This window comes from Halichoeres trimaculatus, unplaced genomic scaffold (genome assembly GCF_033239565.1).
Source record: "Halichoeres trimaculatus isolate MK-OKI-2021-1 unplaced genomic scaffold, fHalTri1.1 fHalTri1_scaffold_17, whole genome shotgun sequence".
Taxonomy (NCBI): Eukaryota; Metazoa; Chordata; class Actinopteri; order Labriformes; family Labridae; genus Halichoeres; species Halichoeres trimaculatus.
In genome coordinates, this window is record NW_027437195.1 from 27,596,471 (window position 1) to 27,623,675 (window position 27,205).

Below are 27,205 nucleotides of genomic sequence, written 5' to 3' on the forward strand. Positions count from 1 at the left end.
GGCGAAGTCTACCCAACAGAAGACGCAGATAAAACCAGCACATTCAACATTTAACGACCAATTAGTGCTATCTCTTTATCCTCCAGCTGGTAAACACTCTGCCACTTCCTTATTGATCATTATCGAAACAAGGCGGGAGCGTGCATGTGACAGGGGAGGAAGTGCTGTGATTCACGGCGACAATCGAGGTCGCTTAACCCATTTCCCTGTTTGTTTAATTCAGCGGATAAAGAAAACCCCTGGTGGGTAATAACCTTCAGCGTGGCTCCAGAATCGCTAAGCAAACAGAATTACCTTTGTTTGCCTCTACATAAATAAAAACAAATGCCACCTTAACCTTCCCTTAAGCAGAATTTGTGGGGAGCTACACATCCTTGAAAGGGCGATTAAATGCAAGGCTGGCTTGACTAAACAGACATCTGTCTCTGCGCTGCTTGGTGGAGAAAATGAGTTCATTGGGAAGCTGGCAGCACAGAGTACACTAAGTGTGCTATTCCTCTGCTAACAGAGCATGACAAGGTAATAAAGGCAAAAAAAAAAAAAATGCCAGTCTGTTTCTCAACTCCCTCAGCTTTGGTAATTAGATAGTGAGCACACTGAGCTGCTGATATAAGTGCAGTTAAATTAAGCTGTTGTCTCTGCTTGTGCAGCGCGGCGCAGTGGAGTCGTTTAAGAGCTAATAGAGCGGCTAAAACGCCCATATGGTCTGATTCGAATGGATACAGTTGTGTCAGGTCATCAGCATGCAAGGAAAGGAGGCTCCAACTCATGACTCAACCGAAACGATGAGGGAGGAAGCTGATGCTGCAAAAACTTTGTTTGAAGCTCATCAGGTTACAGCAGATGGTGGTGAGGGTTCATATCCAATTTGTTTGCAAAGTTTATACCTGGGATGAACTCAATCCATTAGTTGGCAAGCTAAAGCTCTAATGAATTCCTAAATATTAAGGCTTTAAAAAAAAGTTGGTGTGTTATTGTGTCAACTGTGTTATGGACAAAAGTTGTGACCATTTTTCCTACATAAATCCAGATTATACTGAATTAAGACTTATTCAACATTTCTCTGTCGGGCTACGCTCCCTAGAAATGTCCCTCATCATTTATATCACAGTTTGTTGTCTTTGTATTTGGAATGAATCATAGTATTTTAACTACTTTTTCTCCTGTGTTGGTCTGGAGATCCCTGTAACCATGGGTGCATTGTTTACATGTGAAATCAGCTGTTAGCAGTCTGTAGCATTAAAATGCTAACTGGTGCAGGGCCTGATGTTCCCCACAAGATAAGGATAAGGAAGTGAGGATGAGGATGTCCTTCCATCCATCGTTATTGGGAACATAAGATTTATCTCCAATAAGATGGACGAGCTAGCCGTGCTAACCCAGCAACAGAGGAATACCAGACTGCAGAGTAGCATCATGCTATTCACAGACATGGCTAGCAGAGCTAACATCAGACACCGACGCCACATTGGAAGAGCTTCACCTGCTGTGAGCAGACAGGATCCAGGAGACAGAGACTGAACAGACTGCTGAAGAGGCTCAGTCCTGGACCCTGTGGAGGTGGAGGCTGGCTGAACTGGACAATGATGGACAAGCTGTCAGCATCTATTTTCTTATGGAGCTTTTTGCACTTTCTATACACTTTCTTACTTTTGTTTTCTTGATCGCTGCTGTGACTCCTAAGTTTCCCCAGGGGGATAAATAAAGTATTTTCTATTCTATTTTCTTCACAGTTTGCTCTTTATAACATCCATAGTAAGAAGAGCAGAAAATGTTGGTAACACAGTTGATGAAGAGTTAATGCGCCCCATGACACAGACAATCATTCTGATGAAATATTGATGAAGAGGAGCTGAAACATGCCACACTTTCTTCAAGGTTCCCACCAAAAAAGATGGGACCTCAGCTGATCTGGGTCATGTGACTTTGGAGCAAACCATTGCTGATTTATAGGGTTTTTTCAATGGGTAACACAGTTGATGTAGATTTCTCGGACACACAAAGTGAATCATTTTATCTAAATTATTTATTCAAATAGTTTTTAAAACTCCTTTGTCATGTTTCAATGATTATCTTGAAAATATAATACTGGAAATAATGAATGTACAAAATTTTCTAGTGTTAATTTTGAAGATAGTAAACTTGACTCTTGAGAAATGAAACAGCACAAAAAACTACATTCCAAGAGGCAGTGAGGTGGATCACAAGGTAAACAGTGACGCTCTTTACTGACTTTTTTACAAGCTGCTGTCATCAGCTGCACTGCAGAGGGTGTTTTTTTCTTTCCTTATGGTTTTATGGTTTCCAGAGAACAGATCTGATCTGTGATAAACTTGGTTAAGAGCTGTTTTTTTATGTTGGGGTATTGCGTGCATTCACCCAAAAAAAAGAAAAAAAAACTCCTGTTTTTACAAGATAGTGTCTCATAAAAACAGGATTAATCTGAAAAGTAAAGGAATTCCTGAAAATCTTTAATTGTCACCTTGATGAAGAAAAATGTCTCACCTGTTAAACTTAATTCAGTTTTATTTCTCTCTTGGTTTGAAACATTAGGAGATACTTGTGTCGTTCTGGTTTTTCTTCTTTGCAAAACCACCTAAAGAATTTGTGGTTGTTAGGCAACTGCTAAAAGTTCTGGTTTGTAATGCTGCCAGAGATGATTTCGCCGCCCCAGTTGCACTCCATGCAGATCCAGTACTTTCAGCAGTTGCCTGAACAACCGATAGGGATGGCAAAGATTTTCAGAAATTCCTTTACTTTTCAGATTCCTGTTTATATGAGATACTATCTTATAAAAACAGGAAAATCCTTGAAAAATTTTGGCAAAAATTTCAAAATTATAAAAGTTCTTGAACCTTTTGTAAACACTAAAAAATGTTTTTTTTATTTATTTAATTTTTTGCTACTTTAGAAATTCTTTTTCTTAACTTTAGCACATTTTCAAAATTTCAAAATAATGTATTTTTTACAAGTTTTAACATTTAATTTTTTTTTTTTAACTTAAAAATGTTTTTATGGAATAGTATCTCATAAAAACAAGAAACTTAAAAATAAGACAAAAAAAAGTTTTTATGAGACACTATCTGGTAAAAACAGGAGGATTTTTTTTTTTAATTTTGGGTGAATGTAATAGGCCACTGTAGGTATCCATGACAGAAAAATAAAAATAGAGTGGCTTTCAATGACTAATTCCAAACCAGCTTTAAATTTATGTTTTTGTGTGGGAAGTTCGACCTCATGCGCCTAAAATAAGGACCTCACGTGTGTGTGTGTGTGTTTTCGACTAGTATTAGCCTTAACCCTGGCATGGAAAAGATCCCTCACTGCTAAATGGTAGGGTGAGGTCATCAGGTGGCAGGAGGCCAAGTCAAACCTCCCTCCCTGATTTATTACAACCCAAAAACAGCTGATCTGTTTTTGAATTATATGCTTTTACTTCAATGTTTCAGCCTCAACCCAGAGCTTCCTCCTCCTGCCTCCCTGAGGGGGTGGGACACTCACCACTTAATAAAAACTCTTAACTGCACAGAGACTGTATGAAAGAAGCAAAACCACCGTGACATCATTAGTTGGTTTGTGGTTCATGGGAGCTCTAATGAAGCTTTTTAGCTGTTTCTCTGTTTTATTCAGAGGCAGGAGTGGACACACTCGCAGCATTTTTTCTCTACAGTGGATCAAATCTTTTCCTGACAGTTCCTCCAGATCTGTTCCAGCTGAAGTTCCTCTAAATGTTGGCGTCTGTAGGTTTCTTTAACTCTTCAGTCCAGTTGACCCCAAACCAGCTCCACGGGGTCTGCAGACTGAGGCTGACATTACCACCTTTTTGAAGCTGTGAAGCTTGAAGCTGTTGACTCTCAGAAACTGGTCTTCTTGATCTGGTTTGGCTTTGGCTCTGCCAGACCTCTTCCTGATTTTTGAAGTTCACCAGAATTCTAGAACTTAAACAGAATTCTGGAATGTCAATATCATTCTAGAATTGTGGAACAATTTCAGGATTCTAGAATTTTAACAGGGTTGTAGAATGATTCAAGGATTTTCAATTACCAGAATTCTAGAATGTTCCTCAATTTCTAGAATAGTATCAGAATTCTTTGACTCCAGAATTCTAGAAAATGTCAAGGATTTTTTTTTTTAAATGTCACTAAAATTCTAGAATGTTGCCAGTAGCTATTCAAAATTTCTGGAACACTCATGAATGACACCAGAATTATGGAACCTTTACTGAATTCTAGGATGCCTTTGGCTTCATTTCTCTGGAGCAAAGACCTCTTTCCAGAAATGCTCTGATGCTCTGTCTCTCTTTCTGCATGAATCATCTTTTCTTGCTTGTTTTTGGAGCATCACACTCTCTGCAGAACAATACTGTTCAGTAATGGTCACCGTGAGGGTCTGGTACCGCGGTGTGTTCAGCTCGACTTCATACACTTAGAGATGGTTGGAAGGAATTAAGAGAACATGTGACTCCTGAAGGAACTGGTAAAACCGACTTTCAAGGCTTGATCAGTCTGCATTGCTGCAGAACGGCAATCTAAAACGGACGTTTTGGCAGTCCAACACTTCCTTTGGCGATTCATTGACTTCAACTGCTTGAATTTCAATCAAAAAGTGGAAAAATTGGGCTGTTCCAAAAATGTTCACCTATGGTGTAGATCATAAACTCAATAGTACAGTTTTGTCTGGAGTAGGGATAGACCAACTGTCTGCCAGGCTGATTATCTGCCGGACCAGCTATCAGCACCAATATTTATCATTTTGAAGCTTATCGGCATCTGCCTTTTTTTTACATTCAGCAGCCCATAAGAAAAACCTTATGTTAACCTTTAGTTTATCATATATCTATCTTTTTATGTGTCTTAACCTAATTATTTATCTCCTTATTTACCACACTGCTACTTTCATATTTATTTTTAATTCTGTATCTTAAAGTTTTCGGTTTACATTGTTTCTTTTTTACTGCTTTAGTTTTTAAATATCTTATTATCTTATTTGTTTCTTTTAATTTGGTTGTTTCAATGAGAATACAGGTTTTTATGCACTTCTGGAAAAGTCACACTCTTAGTTCTCACCTAGGCGCCTCTCTTAGCTGTTGTTCGCCGTAAAGCCATCGCTATATGAAAGTATTCTCCACCTCTATCTTTCTAAAATATCCCAAACATGTCACATTCCTGTGTAATGGTGCGGAGGTGTTGAGTTTGGATTCTTATACAAGGCTCTGTAGTCTGTTCTAAGATCTAATCTCATTTAATACTTTCTGAACGCTTTGATCAAACAGCTCTGCCGCAATGAGACACAGAAAAGGAGCTGTTGGATCTCTTGCTCCATAAAATAGTCCTAAAAATAGGAGAGAACACTGTATTCCTGTATTAATAATAATGGTTGATAAAAGTGAAACTAGGTGGTGAAATGTATAATTCATCCTCCTCACACTTGGACCAGAGCCGCTGTGAATACTCCACAGAGTGGAAGTGAAATCCTATTTAAGTCGCCGAGGAGGGATTGGCGCGTCGGGGCCTGCTGGAGCGAGCTGATGACATTGTTTTTGAGTTTGTGTGAGACAATGAGGTCACGTCTCTGGCAGCTGAAGAGATCACAATCAGCCCACCTTGCCATCCAGTCTTGCAGACGCAGGTTTTGCCCAGACAGCGACCTCTTTCAGGGAAGCCACAGTTCCCCAGGCAGGACGGGACGTCGCAGGATTCGCCTTTCCAGTTGGCTTCACACTCGCAGTACACCGAACCGGTGGCGTTCCTGACTCGACACTCGCCACGGCCGGAGCAGTTGTTGGGACATGTATTCACTCTGGGAGGAGACGGGAACAGAGAGAAGGGAAAAACAGGGATTTAAGTTGTGTCTGGTTCTAAACACCCTGAATAAAACATCAAAACAACTTTGAATGATTACGTTACATCTGCTGTTTGAGCCAGTGGAGCCTCAGCTGTCTGCAGGCTCAATTTAAAACATGCAACACCTCCACTTTAGGCAGCAGGACAGTCTTAAAGCCACCATCTTTTCTCATCAGTTGTTCAAGCAACTGCTTCAACACCTCAGTCATAGACAAAAAAACAGACAGCAAAAGCCTGTTGCCTACATCTTAGGACAATCTGTGGTGCAAAAATTCTGAAATATTAAGATTTCAAAAAAATTTAACAGTTTTAGTAGATTTTATGCAGTTTTTTTTAGAAAAATTTTCTTTGCTAAAGTTTTGCCAATTTCTGAAATAATAAAAAATTTTAAAAATTGTAAAAATTTTCCAAAATTATAAAAGTTCTTAAAATTTTTGCAAAATTTTGAAGTCTTGAAATTAATGAAATTTTTGCAAATGCTACACATTTTCTTTTATTGAAATTTTTGCATTTATCAAAATTATTATTATTTTTTTTTAAATCCGATTATTTTTTTAAATTCCCTTTCTTAATTTTTGCCCATTTTTGAAACTTCAAAAACTTTGATGTCTCGAAATATTAATACAATTTTTGCAATTGCTCCAAAATTTGTTTCTTGTTAGAAATTTTTGCTATTTTTCAAAATTCAAAATTTTAAAACTAATTTCCTTATTTTTTACATATTTGAAATTTAAAAAATATATTTTTTTTTTCTGCATGTCTTTTAATATTTGAAATTTTTCTGAAATTTTTGCTAATTTTTGTAAATTGAAAAAAATAAGATAATTTTATAAATTAAAGAAAATCTTGTTTAGATATCTAGGTAATTGGTTATAACTCTGTATATAATTAAATACACTTTAAAGCCTTTATTGTGAGGATAAAGCAGATTGTTTGGGCTGTGGACTGACCTTAATCCAGGTGAGCTGAGGCAAAATGGCTCTTACAAAAGTAAAGGTTGCAAACCCCTGGTCTGACAATTTATTTTGTGCAAAATAAAAACCAGAGAGTTTGAGAAAGTTGGAGAACCATGACTTTTTTTTCCTGGATATAGGTGGAGGATGATTTGGAGGACAGGTAGAGCTGGGTGTCATCTGCTTAACAGTGAAGCTGGATGTTAAATTTTCTCAAGATGTTACCAAAAGAAAGTAGGTAAAAGATGAATAGAAGGGGCCCTAGTACAGAACCCTGGGGAACACCAGTAGGTTGTGTGAGTGATTGGGATTTGGTGGTATGAGTTGGACGATTTGAGTGCATCCAGAGAAATATGACTTCAACCAGTTTAAGGATAAGTCCGTGATTCCAATCGGGGTTAGTCTGTCAAGAAGGACAAAAGGTGTGAAAGGCCACACTCAGGTCAAGGAGGATCAGTATGATTAACAGTCCAGAATCAGCTTCCAATACCCAAGCTAAGACTGGATCGAAACAATCTCATTGCTCCTTTCCCCATCCACACAACAGGAAGAGGTGGATCTGCATCGTCCATCTTCATCCACGGCGGTGTCACTCATCTCAAAGGGCCGTCTGCACTGAATCAGCAACAAGCTGCAGGATGAGGTAACCGGCAGACATAAAGTCACCACAGACGCGGAGGAGCAGATGGTAAACACCCAATCTGCAATAAAACAGCAGTTCTGACGCTCCCAATGACTCTGTGCTGGTCCTTCTGTCCCACAATTGGCTCCTCTGTTAGCACCCAATTGACACATTTAATGGCGACTATAAAAACTTCTCTGCTCAGGGTCACCTCGCGGTCATGTTGGCATATGTAAGAGTCATGCAAGACTGCAGAAATCAGTGCAATGCACTCTTTCCAGTGTGATGCAGACAATCACTTGTAGATCTGCTGAGAAAAAACTCAAATAAATTGGATGGCTGATGCAAAAGCAGCACTGTCTGACCAGTTTTTTGGTGTTGACGTGAAATAATATTAGAGGTTTGAGGAAGGCTGAGATCTTGGGACAGAAATGCTTCAAATTTACAACCCAAAGAAAAAACAGCCTGGAAAGCCTGTCCGGGTTCAGCTCTACAGTCAAAGTGTGATTGATGACGATCTGCACTCATACAGCTCTGTTCCTGTCAGAGTAAAAGGGAAAAGTTCATTGATTCTTTGATCAATACTGAATGCAAAAAACCCAAACAGAGCATTTCGATACAGTATGCACGCTGGGACACACGGCTCAATCCAGGATGACACGTCCTGTCTGTTTTTATCACCTGAAAGCTCATGACGAACCTGCACCAAAGGTCAGGACGGTGTTATGAGAAATGCTGCTGCTCAGATCCTCTGACCTCTGAGAAGAGGCTGAAAACAGCCCTGTATGAAATGTGTTTTGGTAACAAGAGTAAACAAGTCACAGTCAGAAGTTTCGCCTTGTTTTGAAGATATACTATCCATCAGAGGCAGACAGAGGGGAAGTGAGGCCTTATTTCTCCTCCTGATGTCGAGGAGTGAGACAGACGACACAAAGGGCTCTCGTCTTTCTTTCATGTTCCTTCAGCAGACTGATGGTTTGATGTTTCGGCTCCTGCACCTCTTCCAGACACCAAAGACCGGGGGCCCGGGGGCACCTCGCTTTCATCCAACTGTGTCTCTCAGCCCGGCTTCAATCCCATCTCTATGGTGACAGCGCCAATAAAGCGAGTAAAAGGCTGGGGTCCATTGTGTCCTCTGCAGATGTTTGGAGGGAAGAGGCTGTGTTTGGTTCTCAGGAAAACCAGGAGAAACTGAATGAGGATTTATCAGGGTCTCTACTAGGGCTGAACGATTTTAAGAAAAGATTGAATTGCGATTTTTTCTGGCAGATATTGTGATTTCAATTCGATTCACGATTTTTTTTCAAATCAAGCTTTGGGATATTCACATGTAGGGCTGAACGATTTTAGGAAAATATCTAATTTTTCTGGCAGATATTGCAATTCACGATTTTTTAATCATCAGGCTTTGTGTTGTTGACCTGCTTACCAGCACTTTTAACATATAGATTGTCTACAAATTTGTAAAACAGAATGTGTATAATACTTGACACAACAGATCCTGAGTCAGTCAGGAGCGCTGCAAAAAATTGCTGCTTTGGCGATCTCAAAATTGCATTGTCTAAAATTGCGATTTCGATCTGAAAACGATAAATTGTTCAGCCTTAGTCTCTACAGGTTTCAGCAAGTCAAATTTAAGACTTTTTAAGACTTTTTAATGCTACTCTGAATGAAATTTAAGGCTGAAATCCAAACAGACATCATCCAGCCAACCCTCAATAAATTTGCATTTACCCATAGTCCCAAACTGGCTAGCTAGCATGCAGAAACTTTATATCACAGGGATTAAATCAGAAAAAAGACTGGAAAATTTTATTCCTTAAGAAAGAAAACAACAGAATTTTTTTTTTGTTAGTTTGTTTGTTTTTTTTCTATTTTAGGAATAAAACTGACACGTCTTTCTTTTAAGAAGCAAAAAGTTGGGGCTGACAGATAAGAGCTTGCCTCTATTTCAACAAATCTGACTGACCGTCTAGCAAATTTAATTGCTATGAGAGTAACAGAAGCTACAGCTGTTCTATGTAAAACTCTGAATAAGTTTAAGTGTAAAAAAAAGTCAAGAACAGCCCAAAAGAGCGTTACATTTTAATGAAGGCAGAATCCAACATTAGAGGCGCTAATGGCAGGATTACAGCGCCTGTTTAGCTGTTTAAAGACGCACAACGCATGCTGCGTGATCGTTTGAGACGAAATATGCAAAGACAGTTGTCAATCCTTTGGAAAGGTGGTGATGTGTAGCCATACAGCAACTATAGATTCAGGAGACAAGACATTTTTCAGTGAATAGATGAGATAAGGGAGACAAACAAAGTCTCAAACTGGAGAGGCCGAAAAAGTTTTAAAGGTTTGATTCATTCTTTGCTTTTATACGTCTGGGTCCTTCTTTGATATGTGATGACATGTTGGAGTTCATAAACTGCTTTAAGAGTTATTCATGGCATACTGGGGCATTACTACAGCGCTTGTTTTATAAATCAGCTTTCATATTACTGATTTTATGACTGAGGTTTTCTACTGTGCCCTCGGAAACACCCCAAGCATTCACTCTGTTCAAGATCACCAAACTTTCTCTTTCTCTTTGTTTACCTGATTGACTCACTGATAACAGCAGTTTGTCCATGTGTATTCTTGAAATATAATCTCCATCTTTCTGGCCAAAAAAATGTTTTTCTTGATTATCTCTCAGTCACACTGTTACCGCTCGCCAGGTCTATTGCTGTTTATGAGTGGTAGACATGAGCAGTTCCAATTTTTGATGTGGTTTTCCCGGAGGTTCCCCTTAATTATGACGTAAACTGGCCAATTATTTGCAGTCGTGCATGTGGCTAACACTGCAGCTAAACGGGCCGTTCCATAACAGACTGTTTCGACCAATGGTCCGGACCGTTTAATTACTGAATGTGCATACCAGCCCTGGTTTTTATACTTATTAGGACAGTGTAATGAGAAGCCTGCTCTGTTTTTGACCTTAAGCAGCCATAGTAGTAACAATACAGACCGACTCTCAAGCAAGATTCTGAAGTTAAGTAAACACACAGTCTGGAGGAACATATGGAAAAATTGCTACTTTGCAAAATTGATCTTTTCCAGAATATTAACTTAAAACACATTAATGTGTCCTTTATTTCATTGTGATTGCTACAGATGACGCAAATCCTTTTTACTGAGCTGTAGATAGATACCTTGTGAATTCCTAGGACAAATATTAAAGATATTTTGATTATTTCATCCTATTTTACATTATAAATCTGAATCTAAGAAATAAACTAACAAACAAACAAACTGAAGATTTTCTATAAATTCAGTGGACTAAGAGGTATTTTTATAAGTAGAAGATAGATTTGTTCATCATTTGGACATAACTTCTGCAGTACTGTGTTTTACAATTCTGACTCACTCAGTCGTTAACAGTAAAAAGTAAACTAGGGCTAGCTTGTTACGCAAATACACCATGCAAGAATTATGTTATGAAACAGTTCAGCTTAAAGCTGTTTCATGACACATGGTGCTCTGTGTTGATAATGTGTTGTATCACCTGTTGTTGGAGTGTGTCAGGCTCTACGACTGTCTGCTCTGCCTGCACGTGGTTTAACTGAAACGCTCCATCATCTTCAGGGTTGTTATTCCCTGGCACTTCTTTTGTAAGTCAGGTAAATAAATTGCAAACCAGAGCCCAAAGAAAAAGTCTGGACATGACAGAAAGTGCACGCTGATGCTCGTTACCACAATAAATTTGAGATAAATGAATTTAAGACTTTTTAGACTTTTCAAGGATGCACAAACACCCTGATTATGTCGTAAAAACTGTGACTGAATGCATTTTCTGCATCCAAAGCTCTATTAGCCTGTTTTCTTTTTCTGCACGAAAGTCAAACTGCTCTCAAATAAAAATCTGATGACATTTACAGTCAACAGATAATGTAAAACACATGACTGGAGTGAGGCTGACCTCTCGGCCGCAGATTTGGAACAAGAGCTCAGTTTATGGGAGACAAGGACGAAAACAGGAGATAAAAGTTCAACTTCTGGTCTCAAAAAGCAAAAAGTGATTTAAAAACATGGAGTGCCCTTTAACTCAGCTCATCATCCACTGCAGCTCGGAGTCCTTACACTAAAGTTTAGCCTCCTCCGTGCTTATTATTCTCTATGCAGTATGCAGTAAAGTTTGGATTCAGCCCTCCAGCATTTTGCAAGTAATTCATAATTCATGTGTTTTTAAGATTAGCGATATCTCAGCTGCTTCAGATTACACCCATAAATATGCTACAGAGGAGCAGAGAAGCAGAAGAACCAGAACATACAGAAACAGTCGGATAGAGAGGAGCTGGAGTCAAACTCTTTGGTGCAGAGGACAAAGTAATTCATTCATGGAAAGTAGAGTCGACTAAATAAAATATGGACGTAGCCTTTGTGACATCACCCATCTGTTCCTGACGCAGAGTAATGAAGCCTCTAGACGGAAGTGGCCATATTGGATTTTCAGCTGCCGTAACTTGCTGCACCTTTACCTGAGCGGCAACATCCAGCGATAAAAACTTCCCTTACATTACACTCATGACATCACACGTTTGGATTCTCTTTATAATATGCCTGTGTGTAACACATTCCATTTTCCCGCCTTCAGTGGGTCACATGACCAGCTGCACGGAACTCTCAATCAATGAGTGACATCATCACCAACTGCTGCCCTCTCAAGAGTGATTTGACAGAAGTGTTGAAACATCTCCTCATAGATGCCACAATTTTGACCAAATCTCTCTAAAAATAAGATATTTTTGCAGTAAATTTTGTCAGGAATCCATCCATGTCATTTTTAAAGCTGTAACACTTTTACTTTTTGGTGTAGAGGCCTAACTGTCGCAGCTTGTGTGGAGCTGGATCCCCCTCTCCCATTCATTCTAATAGGGGGAGCTGAAAGGGCGTCTTTGGGGTCCACCGTCTTCAAGGGCTCGTCATTCGAAAACAATTTGAGAAACAACAAATCTTCAAAAATATTTTGTAAAGCAGGGCCCACTCTGTCATGTGAGTGACTTTCAAGCTGATACCATTTATGGCCCATGAGGTTGTGAATTTTGTTTAAGGCTCAAAATTGTGGGATAATTTCATTTTGAAAGGCAAACTGCTAGCTTCCTGTTTAAGATAGGTCAAGGTTGTCAACATGTAATTTGTGTGTCACAATGAGACAGACATTTTGATGTCAGTTTGATCTCTCTATGGCATTCCTACTGCCATTAAGAGCCATTTTAGTATGTTTTAGTGTGCCTAGGTGGCGCTAGAGAGCACATTTTGGTATGCTGGGGGTCAGTTTTAGTAATTTCTTGAATTTTTGGCTGAATCTGAGGAGTGTGCTGTTTTGGAGGTCAAATTAAGGCACACCCTCCAAGAAGGTGCCCGCCTTCAGGGGAGGACACCCTTTAGCTTCCGAGAGCGTGTCCTCTTCCTTTGTGCAAGGACCCTAAAAATGACGCCAATATGGAAGTGCAAAAATATCTAAGCATCTTAAGACAGACTGCAAAAGTTTACAGCGCAACAACAGGAAAAGTTGTGTCTGCAGCCAGATACAAGGAATGTTTGTTGTTTCAGGCCATGTCCACATGTAGCCTGGGAAACGGAGTACATTTTTATACGTTTGGGCCTGTTATTCACACTAAACCACTGTTTTATGTCTCCTTAAAAGTCTGGTCAAAGTGAAGGTTTTGGAAAACTTTGGTTCATGGTTTTGTGTATACCCTGGGACAGAGGTTCATTCTAATTGGCTGGCACGGGTTTCACGTCTGAAAAACACAACCACCCACTGGTTCGGCACGCTTCAAGCCACACTCAATGGATTTACTTGTGCATTAAATTATTTTTAAAAACGAATAAGGGGGGATATTCATTTCTGAAAATACCCAGATACATGTGTACCAAGCATTAATAGCTCAAGGCTTAATTAGACAAACTCTTCTATAGCTCATCTGTTTACATTTTGTATTAAAGTCCTCCGGGATGGAACAAGTTGGGTCCTATCACAAGGTTTAGGGCAGAAATTACCCCTACAGCAGTGTTTTTGTGCAGCAGAAGCCCAGCGCCATGCACCAAACACCCCCTCCCTGCTCCTCTGCTGGTTTCCTCTGCACTCAGACGGGGCCATATTTTACTTGACCGAAAAAATCTGATATCAGTCTGCATTCACACTTTATTTAGAGAATTTTCAGCGTGTGACTTTCACACAAAAACACCGCTAAATAAGGCTCTAGTTCTCATCGTGTCTCTTCGTCCTGGCAGACTACCTGCGCTTGTTTATATCTGGCACGCCGCGCGCGGACTGATACACTAAGCGGCGAGCACCTCATAGCCAGCTGTGGCTCTGCAGCGGAGGTAGCGCCGTTTTACGACATGATGAGAACTAGAGCCTTATTTAGCGGTGTTTTGGTGTGAAAGTAACGCGCTGAAAATTCTCTGAATGAAGCGTGAATGCAGACCAATATCAGATTTTTTCAGTGGGAGTCCGTTTATTCTGTTTCATACAGTTTATGTTTCCAACAAGATGGCATTGATTTCTGATGTAGCCACAACAAAGAATCCTAATAGTGCTGTTGTTTTTTTTCTTCATCTTTCAAGCCAGCTTTTTTGGCTGCACCCAAATGTCCCAACAAGTAGATGATGGTGCAACGCTACAACCCAAACATACTGCAGCTAATGGAGCCCAACATGATCCTCTAAACCTGTCGTGGTGCCAGTGCAGTGCACAGGCTGAATCATGCAGAAAGTGATAACTTTGTATGTGTCATCATATCTCAAAGAAGGAGGTGAAATGGATACCGCAGCTGAAAAAGAAAAATCTGGTGAAAGAGAAATGATGATTTGTCCTGGAGGTGTTCGGCTAGAGGCTCAGCGGTGAAGCATTTCTTATTCAGTGACTCCATCGTGAATGCATGTGTGGACCCCGAGGAGTGGCAGCACCCAACGCCCAGCTGGAGAGGATTACGAGCTATCTGATATGTGGAGGCTGTCATCCCAGCTTGGATTTCAGATTCAACAACTTCTGGGGGAAGCCAAACCAGAAAAAAAATACAGACTGAATTTTTATGGAGTCCATCTCACCTGTAGGAAATGTTGAAGCCAGTCAAGTTGTAGGCAGCATCGCTGAAGAAGTGCAGCAGGGCGTATCCGGACTGAGACACCACCTCTGGAACTGTCTCATTCGCATAACGCTCAGGAACAATCAGACCACTGAAACAACAAAAACACGTTTCTTTATTATTTGTTTTCCTACAGTTGTGGAGGATCAGACAGTCAGTGAAGTAGAAAGGATTTACTGATGGTTTGTAAATCCCTCTGTTCACTGACTTTTCCCTGCTGCTGTAAAATCTTCTTAACAATCTGTCTCCATAAATTCATGTGATCTAAATTATATCCCCCAGGCTTTGCTGCTCTGAATGAAACATTTAGAGGGACATAAATTACTGGAAAATTCAAAAAATTAGAAGCAAGACCGCCCCTCAGGAAACGCAGATGTGAAGCAAACCAAAGTTGGAGTGGACGCACCTGAAAGCAGCGAGCAGCGGGGCGTAGATGGAGTCTCCATCGTACACGTACAGGTGGTCCCAGCTGCATTCAGTGGCAAAGTGGTTGAACCGTAATCGGAGGATGGTGTTAGGCCTGGAAAACACAGAAGAAGACCGTGAGTGAGATTAAGATCAAACAGCTTCGGCTTGTTTTATTACTTCATGAAACATCTGGAAACATCTGTTTCTCAGATCTTCTGCTTTAAAGAACTTGCAGCTTAATTGATGAAGAGCGCTGATTTAACTTAAGCTTCAAGCACCCAAAGTTATCGTTTAACTCCTCAGTAAAACAGCTTCAACTATTGTTCAGCAGATGGAAACAAACAACTCCCAGGTATTGTGTATTTGCACGGATCATATCATGCTTCCTGTGCAACAGCTGATTCTGCCGTTCCCTCGCTGCAAAGAAAAGAGAATGTCATAATTACTTCCTAAACAGAGAGGGTGTGATGTGAATTTAGTTTGAGGTTTACACAGCGTGAAGAGTTTTACTCTGGTTAGAAAGCTCAAAGATCAGTCTATAATCTACCCCCCGTACGAGAAAGAGGAGGGAGGTGTTAATCTTTGCTTGTTGCTGATTCATTCACAGTCACACCCTCAGAAACTGCAGACATGTTTGAAAGTCACTGTTTAAGCTGACAAGACCGAGGAGCTGAAATCTGTGTGGGCTCCAGATTTAAAACTGTATGCCCTACCTCCCCCTATGTCCAAGTTTCAAGAGAGGAGAGAAGAAATTGAATAAAGGAGAAAACAAAAAAGAGATAGCCAACAAAAGATGTGTGAGGAAGAGCTTAATGAGGTTTGAAGTTAGGCTGCATGCCCTACCTCCCCAGAAACCCCAATTTAATGAGAGCAGGTAAGAAAGAAAAAAGCAAACAAGGGATAGAGCTGTAAAGGGGTGTTTAACAAAAGAAAAGGGGGCAGAGTCAGGAAGATAAATCTGTTTTAACCCTTGTTTTGGGTTTCACTGTATGCCCTACCTCTGCCTTACTCCCCAGTTTTATGAGAAGAGAGAAGAAAGTAAATGAAAAAGATAATAAGTTCTTCTTGAGAGATGCTGGGCAAAAGATATGTGGGGCAGAGCATACTCGTGTTTTAAGGTAGGCTGTATGCTCTACCTCCCCAGAAACCCAATTTTTTATGAGAGCAGGTAAGAAAGAAAAGAGCAAAAAAAGATGAAAAGGCTGTAAAGGAGTGTTCAACAAATTAAAAAGGGCACAGAGTCAGGAAGAGAAATCTGTTTTGGCTCTAGGTCCAGAATTGACTGTATGCCCTACCTCCCCTTTGCTCTGATGTTTTGTGGGGCTTGAGAGGAAAGGGACAAAGTAAACAAACTTTTGAGAAATGAAAGAAAAGGACAAAGGTGTATGGGAGCTTGTGCTGGATCTCTTCTTCCCTAAGGGAGGCTGAATGCTCTACCTCTCCCAAAACCCTGACTTTTATGAGAGCAAGAATGAAAGAAAAGAAATAAAAGAAGAGAAGATGTAGAGGAAAAATGTTGTAGAGAGGGGAAGATGGGCAGATATGTGAGGCAGAGGCTAGTAAAGTTTTACGGTAGGCTGTATGCTTTACCTTCCCAGAAACCACTACTTTTAGAAGAACAGGTAGTAAAGAAAAGAGCAAGAAAAGGAAAAAGGCTGTAGAAAGATGCTTGACAGAGTAAAATGAAGCAGAGTCAGGACGAGAAATCAGTTTTGGCTCTACATTGAGGTTTGACTGTATGCTCTACCTTCCCTTTACTCCCATGTTTCATGGGGGTTGAGAGGAAAGGGAAAAAATTGACAAAAACCTTTAAGAGACAGAGGTAAAAAGACATGATAGGCAGAGCCTCTTAAGAAGGTTCTTCCCTGAATTCACTGTATGCTCTACCTCCACCAACATCCTCTTTCTGAAAGAGGGACGGAAGAGGAGAAATGAGCAGATAAAATCGAAGAATGAAGAGTGATATTAACAATTTGACAAGGGGGCAGAACCAGGAAGAGAAACCTGTTTTGGCTGTAGATCTTTGGCTGTATGCTCTACCTCCATTACTCCTATGAATCATGAGGGGATAGGAGAGAAAAGATAAGGGGAAACAAGTGTGTGGGGAGAGATGTTGGACAGAAGATATGGAATGCAGAACAAGGAGGAGATCAATTGACTACTTTTTGAGTTAGACTGCATGCCCTACCTCGCCAGGTTCTGTAAAGAGGAGAGAAATTAGCAAAAAGAGAAGAATGGGAAGAGGGATGTTTTGAATAAGGAGAATGAGCTAGAGAAGGAAGAAGCATTTTCTACTCTTTATGCTGACGAGCCTGAGAGCAGTGTCACAAACACTTTGACTTTAGGACGAGAATAAACAAGATGTTATTATAAAGTCTGTTTTATTTCATTGTGACAAAAATACTTTTCATGTTCAAATGTTTAAAATAAATTTCAACAGCTCAGTGTTTTCAGGGAAAGGAGGAGATGTGAAGGGAGATAAGCTTATTTTTCTCGATTTCTTCAATCACATTCACAAGATTCTTCCTCCGCTCTCCTCTCAACGAAGTTAGCGTCTTGCAATCGGATCATTCAATTAGAACAATTCATAAAATCGACAAAAAAAGCACAAGATGCACAGGAAATGATCCAAGGAAGTCACATTTTTCTCTTTAACATTTTGCTAGTTGGGGTGAAGCATCAACTCCTCTTCGCTCCATTGACACAGTAATACACTGAACGGCAGCCGCCCCGAGGTTCGATTAGAAAAGAGGGCTTGTGATCAGTGAATTAAGACTCTGAAGAGAAGAGAAATGGGATGGATGTTGGAGATAAATGACCTATTCTTAACCAGCGTTTACCACAGAGCTCCCTAAAGGCATGGCACCAAACCAAGAGACCGTATTTCAGTCATCATTCCTCCAACTGTCAGAAGGTTAAGTCACTTGAGGACACGGCAGACGACTCGAAGTGAAAATATGTCTCAGCTTCATGGATCTCCTTTAACGTCTGAATGTCATTTTGATGCATACAGTGCACGTATCACTGCATTAACCTGCTTAAAGGAGCATCCGGAGGGCTCAGGACGGCATATAAAAGTGCCATTAGCATGTAATGAAAGTGCTGGACGAATGATCCGATGGACGATTACAGAAGTCGTTCAGGAACAGGGATGTCAGAGGGTCAAAACATCCAAGAGAAACATGAGTTTGACCTCCTGCGCCCCGACCAAGTCGCCCGTGGTTAATCCCCCTGAATGAGAGCGCTGCTGGCTAAAAGCCGAAAATGCAAATGTAATCAAAGAGGTTATGGGTGGGATGAGCCGGCGGCCTTAGAAATGAAGAATCATTGCTCTGAATCGATACGCCGTGGCCTGGTTATGCTGACTAAAACAATAGAAGAGTTCTGTAATGGATTCCTTACAGTTACTTAGCCATTCATCTTCATCCATCATCTTCTAGATACTGTAAATTCCCATGGATCAGAGGGAGGGATTACAGCAGAATGTGGATATAATAATCATTAAGAGCACACTTTAAATATTGAGCTGCAACCTCAGTTTTTACAGACCATCCATCAGCTGCCTCCAGGCTTCAGAAGTCCTCCCCTGGCCTTTTATCTCCGCAGCAGACCATGATTAATTGGAGAAGTTAATATGAAAGTGAAATGTCGTGTTTAGGGTTCCTGATTTGTCGATCCTTTTCAGAACAAAGTTTCAGGAGGAAAAAGACTTGAAGCAACAAGTTCCTGTCAGCAGGTGTGTGTTACTGTGGACTACTTACTGTCCCTCGATGAGCCAGGTGCACTTTGTCTTGTACTTGTAGTTTCCTGGACCATCAGTCAGATAACCAGAGGGCCCCGTCAACCTGAGAGGGACAAGAAGAGACAGAGGAAGGTTACAAAGGGAGGAGGGAGATGTCACATTACAAGCTGTAACTCTGGAAACTCTGCTCTCTGCTCCTCGGCTGTCTGGGTACAAGCAAATAAACCTGGCTCAAAGCAAAGCTGAATCTCAACGAGGGAGCATAGATAAAATTGCAAAATGAGACAATGCAGACAAAAACTGGCTGCTCAATTCAAGCATGTTTGAACGTAATGTGAAGTAATTCAGCAGAACAAAGCATTTTACATGTTCACACCCCCAGATTTTCAAATAAACACAAGAAACTTGCTTTAATGAGAAAGCTTTACACTCAAAGAATCCCATCACACCCCCATTTCAATATTTATGTACAAGGCAGAGCTAGAGATATAAATCTGCAACTGTTTTAGGGTAAGCTGTATGCTCTACCTTCTTAAAAACTACAACTTTTATGAGAGCAAGGCAAGAAGAAGTGAAAAAGAAAGGAGCCAGTAGAAAGAAGTTTATGACATGTAAGGGGGGCAGGGAAGGAGAGAAATAGGTTTGGGCTATAGATTTTGGCCTGTATGCCCTACCTCCCCTTTACTCCCAAGTTACATGAGGAGTAAAAAGAAAGTGAACATAAAAGAAAACAAGTTCCTCTAGAGAGATGCTGAACACAAGATATGTGAGGTAGAGCGTACTGGAGTTTTAAGGTAGGCTGTATGCTCTACCTCCCCAGAAACCACAACTTTAATGAGAACAGGTAGGAAAGAAAAAAGCAACAAAGGGGAAACAGCTGTAAAGTGGTGTTCAACAAAGTAAAGTGGGCAGAGTCAGACAGAGAAATCTGTTTTGGCTCTTGATCTAGGTTTCACTGCATGCTCTACCTCCCCCTCACTCTGATGTTTCATGAGGGAAGTGAGGAAAGTGACAAAATTGAGAAACTTTTGAGGGATAGGTAAAAAGACACAAGGCAGAGCTACTCATGCTTGATCTCTTCCTTGAGTTGACTGTATGCTCTACCTCTCCCAATTTCCCCTTTTTAAAAGAGGGACACAAGAGGAGAAAGAAGAGAAGAATTAAAGAGATTTAGTAAAAAAACAAACAAACAAGGGGGCCTAACCAGGAAGAAAACCTGTATGGGCTGTAGATCTATGGCTGTATGCTCTACCTCTCACTTGTTCCCAAATTTTATCGATGGAGTAGAGGGACAAAAATGGTAGAAGTCGACAGACAGATCAAGGGAAAAAAAAGAGAGAGATAAAGCTAACTGTGTTTGATATCACTTTTTATAAGTTAGGCTGTATGCTCTACCTCCTCTTAACTTGATAAGACAAGGGAGAAAAAAAAAGAAATAAAAGAAATAAAAGAAATGAAAAAGAAAGGGAATTGATTCCGGAAGAGTAACCAGTTGGCTGAGGCTCACGCTGATACAAGTAGCTGTATGCCCTACCTCCTCTTAGCCCCATGTTTCATGAGGGGAGGGAGGAGAGTAAAGGGTGATGGAAAACAAGTGTGAGAAGAGAGATGTTTCAAAAAGGACAAAGGAGATGAATCAGGAAGAAAAATTTGTTGGGGCTGTAGATCTTTGGCTGTATGCTCTACCTTCCCCTTTCTCCCTAGTTAACTAAGGGGATAGAAGAAAGTGAAAATAAGTGAATCTAAAGAGAGATGTTGCACAAAGGATGAGTGAAGCAGAGCCTGCTTATGTTTTAGGGTTGGCTGCATGCTCTACCTACCCAGAAACCACAACTTTTATCCTTATTTTTTCCAGGTAGGAAAGAAAAAAGAAAACAGCTGTAAAGATGTGTTCAGCAAAGTAAAAGTGGGCAAAGTTAGGAAGAGAAAACTGTTTTGGCTCTTGATTTAAATACGCCTGTATGCTCTACCTCCTTCTTACTTACCCCTTTTTTAAAAAAGGGGAAAGTAGAAAGAGAAATTAGCAACAAAACAATAAAATAAAATAAGAAGGGGAATAAGAAGAGAGATTGTTTATAGGTAAGAGGGTAGCAGCATTTTGGGGATTTGACTGTATTCTCTACCTGTCCCATATTTTCTCTTATTTCCATGATTTAATGAAGTTGTTGATATCAGTTCAGTTTATCTGTACAGCTGATAATGAGGATTCCAAAGATGCTAACATAAACGTAGACTCTCCGTCTCGTCATCTCATGAATTCTTAAACAGGCACATCAGTTAAGTGATGGAGCATCCGTGGATCGATACAGAAAAGAAATTGATAAATCTGAAATTGTTCAGTTTGAGTCACTCAGATGTTAAACTTGCTTTTTCTGCTGTCAGAGTCGTTTCAGAAAGACTCTGTTCTGGTTCTGTTGACTTTCAGAGACTTTCTTCTGTCTTTAAAGTGTCTAAACTATAAAATAGAGTTTCAGGTTGGAGGTAAATTGTTCTGCCAGGAGATTAATAAGACACAAGAGTGAGTCAGCAGAGCAGACACAGCTCTGGTAAACACTAACTCTGATACTTCACTGTTTAGCTCCTGCAGCTGGAGTCTTGTAAGCAGCGAACAGGACAGGAGAGAGCCCGGGAATGATTAAACCTCGCAGCAAATTATGATCTGAGCCTGACAACATGACGGGCGGCTGCAAACACTCTAATAGCACAGTGTGTCGACGCCCGGCCTCTGTTATTGTCTGATCAATTCCAGCGTGATGACACAGCAGAAGAGAGGAGCTGAGCTGCACAGGGGACACTTAGGAGCAGGCAGAGATTGTATCATTACTGATGCAGGTCTCAAGGTGCAATAACTCTGCAGCTTACACACACCCAGTCACTGTCTGGTTTCAAAACCGTCTCTCAGCTCTGAGTGTTAGAGAGCTGCAGACCATTGCTTCTGTTATTCACGTGCAATATCTTGTGTATGATTTGTTTATTTAGTAAATCATAACGAGAAATAGTTCTCTCATGTGCAACCGTTTATTTTTTATTTAATATGTTTGACATAACTTTCATTTATTCATTTTTGAATCCTTCTTGACCCGGACACATTAGCATCATTTAATCAAACACTTGCTCTTTACAAACAGTTTATATTTGTATTCTGGCAAAACTATTTCCCTCAGGATAAATAAAGCAGATCTTATCATGGCTATCTTAAAAGAGCTAACTCCTTGAGGTTTAAAAAAAAAAAAGATGAGAAGAAGGGAGTAATTGTTCTCAGCATTTATCGAATCAAGTGAGATTAAAAAAAAAGAAAAAAAAAGAAAAAGAAGACAAAGTCAGATATGGATCATCCAATCAGGCGTGCGTAACAAACAAAAATTAAAGAAAAGTTTGAGCTTTGTTGCATTAAAAAGTGAAAATTCCTCCTTATTTTTCTCTATCAAAGAGTTAGGAAGACAAGTTTCCCTTCTACTTCCTGCTCTCCTCACTGTGGATTAATTCCATCTCTCAGTTCCCCAAATCTTCAATTTCACAATCCTAGCCCCACTTGTAATCTATAAATATCTTTCAAATGTTTGAATAAACAGAATTTATGTTGCACAATTTTTTTAGCATCCAAGCAACAAGTGTGCTGAAGCCTCTTTGTTTTGAAAGCTTCAGCTGCAGCTGTGTGGGCAGGGCAGCTCAACGTCCAAGGCCAAGGGTGTTGTTAAAAGTGAACTTTTACAAGCCAAACATATGACTCTGCACCGCAACAATGCTCTTCTGCTATCTCTGCACAGACTGTATCAGCTGACATGGTTTAACCACCACGTGCATCTGTATGAATGGAAGCTTAACTGTTCACACACATATTTGTGAAACTTTTAATATTTTATTTTTGGGGGGTTTCAGCAGGTCTAAGCAGGTTTCAGCGGTGATCTAACACACACTCCACGCTGTAATTACAGATGTCTCAGTGCTGATACCCTGAGGTCTGCAGGGACCGTCAGCTCACAGACAAACAGAGTTCCCTCAGAGACCTGAGGCTCCTGAATCCAAACAAGATCATAAGCTTTAAATTCCACCTGCTGCACAACGCTGCTTCCAGGAGATGTTGTCAGACACTCAAGACCAAGGGTTTTCAACATGTGGCTCTGAGACCTCATGCTGCTCTTTGACTCCTAAACAGTGGCTCCTTGTAGCTTTAAAAAAACTATTGACGATTAAAGACATTGAAACTCAAAAAATCCTGCATTGACATTTTGTTGAACTAAATCTTCATACCATCTGTCAATAAAGCCTGCTACTGCTCTACTTCACCTCCTACAACATCAACAGCCCACCAACTTTCCATGCACCTGTGGCTAACCTCAAGTTTTACAGCCCTGGGAAGATAACTACATCTACAAAAGACTAATCTGGAAGAAAATACAGAATACAGATACAGAATTCTGTGTGGATGGATTCATTTAACTGCCAACATGCCAGCTTAATACACATGCTTGATATGTGGGGAGTCATTTGCAAATAAATTTTAAAAAAATGAGGGGTCAAGGAACACTACCAATATATGTTATCAATTCAAGTATTCTTTCAAAGTCTTTTGAATTTTTTGGAAATTTTAAAACCTGTGCACATTGTTGAGGTTTTGGCAAATATGGAGAATTAATAATTTTTTTAGAATTTTTTTTTTGAAAAAAAAATACATATATTTATATATATATATATATATAATTACATTTAATTTGTGAAATTAAAACATTTTTTTTCAAATTGTTAAACTATATATTTTTTATTTTTTGCAAAGTTATTTAACTAGATTTTTTTTTTACTTTTTGCAATTTTTTTAAAATTTAATATTCTTTTAATTTTTAGCCATTTTTGATTTTTATGGGAATTTTTACATTTTTTTTTTTTTTAATTTGCACTTTCTTGCAAAATCAATTAAAAAAATATTATATTAAAAAAACAACTTAGAAATCACATTCACAATCTCATTTAGATCATTTCTCACTTTATTTTAGCTGTTAAGAATTTGATACACTCTACAGTGTTTATTGTGAAGATAAAGTGGATTTTGTGACTCTTCATTGGCAAAATTGCTCCTATGGAAGTATAGGTAGCAGACCCCTCCTCAAGGTGAAAATGTTTCACACTCATGATGCTGGAATTAATCTTAACGTTTAGCTGACCCAGACTTTGAGAATCTCAAAAACACATCGTAGAGACATGTCATTCCCCTCGATCCCTGAAACCTGTTGACTCCTGGTCCGTTTAATTGTTGTAGCCAAGATAAGTACCATCTGGTTTTGACTCACTTTGTTTTATTTTGAAAGTCAACAGGTGATTAATGTAGTTTTCAAGCACAACTTTCTGTCCCACTCATCTAATATTTGCAAACTGACGTGCCACGGCTCCAGCATCTAGAGAAATCAGGAGGTTTGTGTATCTGCTCCAGAGCCGTGATGGAGCAGGGTCAGACCTGAGGAGCATCTGGTGTATTCTGGCCGTCACTGAGGGGGTAGAGACACTCTTTAGTCTGGATCAGATGAGAATCAATCATCTATCCATCACTCAGAGTTCATTACAGGCTGATATAAGCAGCTTCTCCCGTCACGTGAGGTTTATTAACTTCACTTTGAGCTTTCAAATCAGCTTCCAAAGGTCAGCGAGCTCTCTGTGTACACACTTCCTCTGACACATTGTTTAACCACATCCACAATTCACCCGACATGACCCGACCTGACCCTCAGCTGTTTCTGTTCCATCATCAAAAGGTGTCATTGTGCAGCGAGCAGACACTGATCAACAAAAGGGCCAACATAGAAGAAGAAACGTGGAGGAACGAGGAGCTCTCTGAATGTCGATGTATGACAAATGCTCCTCCTCAGGCAGCCCCGAGTCCCCGAGTCACTGCAGCAGGAGCCAAGTGGTCTGTAAATGGCAAAGCGGTGCTGCATGAGAGCAAAGCAAACACACTTTCTCATTCGAAGACGACGATGGAGCTGCTCAGTGACAGCGGCTGGAAGGGACTGAGCATGCTCAGACGGAGTAAAGGCTACAGAGAGCGGGTGAGGAGTCCTCTCCTCGGATGAACTGTGTGGACCAAGAGTCTGCAACCTGTGGCTCTTTGACTCCTTTGCAGTGGCTCAATGTAGCTTCAAAAAATATTACTGAAATAAAGTTTCATTTTTCTTACAGAGGGTATTGATAATTAAAGACACTGACACTACATAAACTCATGCCTTAACATTTAGTTGAACTAAATCTTCATCCCATCTGTCAATAAAGCCTGCCACCGCTCTACTTCACCTCCTACAACATCAACAGCCCACCAACTTTCCATGCACCTGTGGCTAACCTCAAGTTTTACAGCCCTGGGGAGAAAACTAAACCGACAAAAGGACAAATCTGGAATTTTAGATTTTCTAGATTTTAATTCTGTGGATAGATTTACTAAACTGCCAACGTGACAGCTCAATATCTGTGCTTGATATGTGGAGTCATTTACAAGCAATAAAAATGACAGGTTGAGTGATGTCACCTAAATATATTACTAAATAAAAGTTTTCTTTCACCTTCTTTTGAAAAGTTTTCATTGGTTAAATTTTCAATAATAATATTTTTTCAAATGTATTAAATTGCAAAATGTTTTGACATTTCTTAAATATTTTTTAATGTCAAAATTACTTCTCATTAACACATTTTTGAAATTTCATTTTTTTCATCTAATATTTTTTTATTCAAAAATGTTTGTGAAATTGTTGTAAATGAATTACATTTCATTTTCTAAAACACTTTCAAATTTTTTGAAATTTTAAAAAATGTTATCAATTCTTGCAAATTTATTTAGTTTCAAAATGTTTTGAAATGTTTTAAAATTTTTGATTTTTTAAATTATCTTTCATGATCAATTTTTGAAATTCCAATTTTTTTAAAAATATTTTACTTATAGTTTAATTTGTTGCACATTTATTTTATTTCATTTTTTAAACACCTTCAAATTTTTGAGTTTTCATTTTTTTCATATTAAATATTTTTCATTCAAAAATGTTTGTGAAATTGTTGTAAATGAATTACATTTCATTTTTTAAAACACTTTCAAATTTTTTGAAATTTTAAAAAATGTTATCAATTCTTGCAAATTTATTTAGTTTCAAAATGTTTTGAATTGTTTCAAAATTTTTGATTTTGTTTTAATTATCTTTCATGAACAATTTTTGAAATTCCAATTTTTAAAAAATATTTTACATATAGTTTAATTTGTTGCTCATTTATTTTATTTCATTTTTTAAACACCTTCAATTTTTTTAATTTTCATTTTTTTGATATAATTTGCCATTAAAAAAAAAATTCATCTATTTCTTAATTCTGCAGGTATATTAATAATAAATTAAAGAACTAAGATATCACATTTCAATTTCAAAAATGTTTTCAAACTTTTTGTTCAGATAAATATTAACTTGAATTTTACTATGTAAAGGATTTCAAACACTTTATGGCCTTTATTGTGAAGATAAAGTGGATTTTGTGGCTCCTGGATCACTTAAATCAAGGTGAGCTGATTTAAAACGGCTCCTATGAAAGAAAAGGCTGCAGACCCCTGCTGTGGACATACAGGAGCTTAACACAATTTGAGCATTTCACATGATTTAGCATGTGTTAGCAGAGAGAAAGAAGAAGTCATTCTCATCAAACCTGACAAAACAGATCAGATAATTATAAAATGTTACAGAGAGGACGGCAGAGAAACAAACACGTCTTACAACGCTGTTCGACCAAATGGAGCAATACGTCAGTTTTATTGCATAATAAATATTTCATGTATTATTCACAGCGGCTTTTTTCCAACTTCCTAAGGTTTCACAATTTAGTGTTTGCTTGAGTTACTGTTGCCCTTCAGGGAGAGCTGTTTTAATGAACACATTTACACTTTCATCAGCCGACAAACACGCAGCTTTAGAAATCTCTTCACCTGCACAGAAGGAAATCCAAAAATCACAGATATGCTACATTTTTCTTTTGGATGCAGCTGAAAGATTTCTGTACATGTGACATTTCTGGAGCACCCAGCCTGATCTTAACGCACCTGCCTGAGAAACTTTTCAATCTCCACCTGATGACGAGCGTGAAATTCAAAAGGATTCAAACAAATTTGTGTCTCTGCATCGCTAAGCTGGAAAAGCAGAGCTCGGCGGTGCAGCCGTATAGGGGACCATTAGTCTTTGCAGAGGGCAGGCAGGCTGCTCGCTCAGCGGGGCCTCCAGAAAAAAGCGAGCCTGGCCTTCAAACAGGTTCCAGAGAGCGCCCGGAGGATGAATGTGGACTAATATGCAGGCTGCACAAGAGAGGATAACAAAGGCAGCACGGAGGCAGCGAGTTACAGGAGTGTGGAACCGAAAGTACCCTGAAAGTTCCTCTGAGGCTGAGGGAGGGAATGGTTGTTGAGTTTTAGACTAATACAGGAGCAAATCAAACTTTTTATTAATGTGACTGTCGCTGAAAATGGTTTTGAAATGGTACCCAGTGGTAGATCTGGTAGAGAA

At 39.4% G+C, this 27,205-nt stretch overlaps 1 protein-coding gene across 2 annotated transcripts in view; it reads right to left on the minus strand.

Moving 5' to 3' along the window:
- Positions 1 to 27,205, minus strand: part of atrn (attractin) — a 226,201-nt gene that overhangs the window by 186,066 nt on the left and 12,930 nt on the right. For both annotated transcript variants that reach the window (XM_074692049.1, XM_074692048.1), the window contains exons 2-5: positions 18,712 to 18,795; positions 14,949 to 15,062; positions 14,505 to 14,633; positions 5,603 to 5,799 (exon numbers count right to left, since the gene is read on the minus strand). In XM_074692049.1, the coding sequence (XP_074548150.1) occupies positions 5,603 to 5,799; positions 14,505 to 14,633; positions 14,949 to 15,062; positions 18,712 to 18,795 (524 nt within the window). The remainder of the gene's footprint in view (positions 1 to 5,602; positions 5,800 to 14,504; positions 14,634 to 14,948; positions 15,063 to 18,711; positions 18,796 to 27,205) is intronic.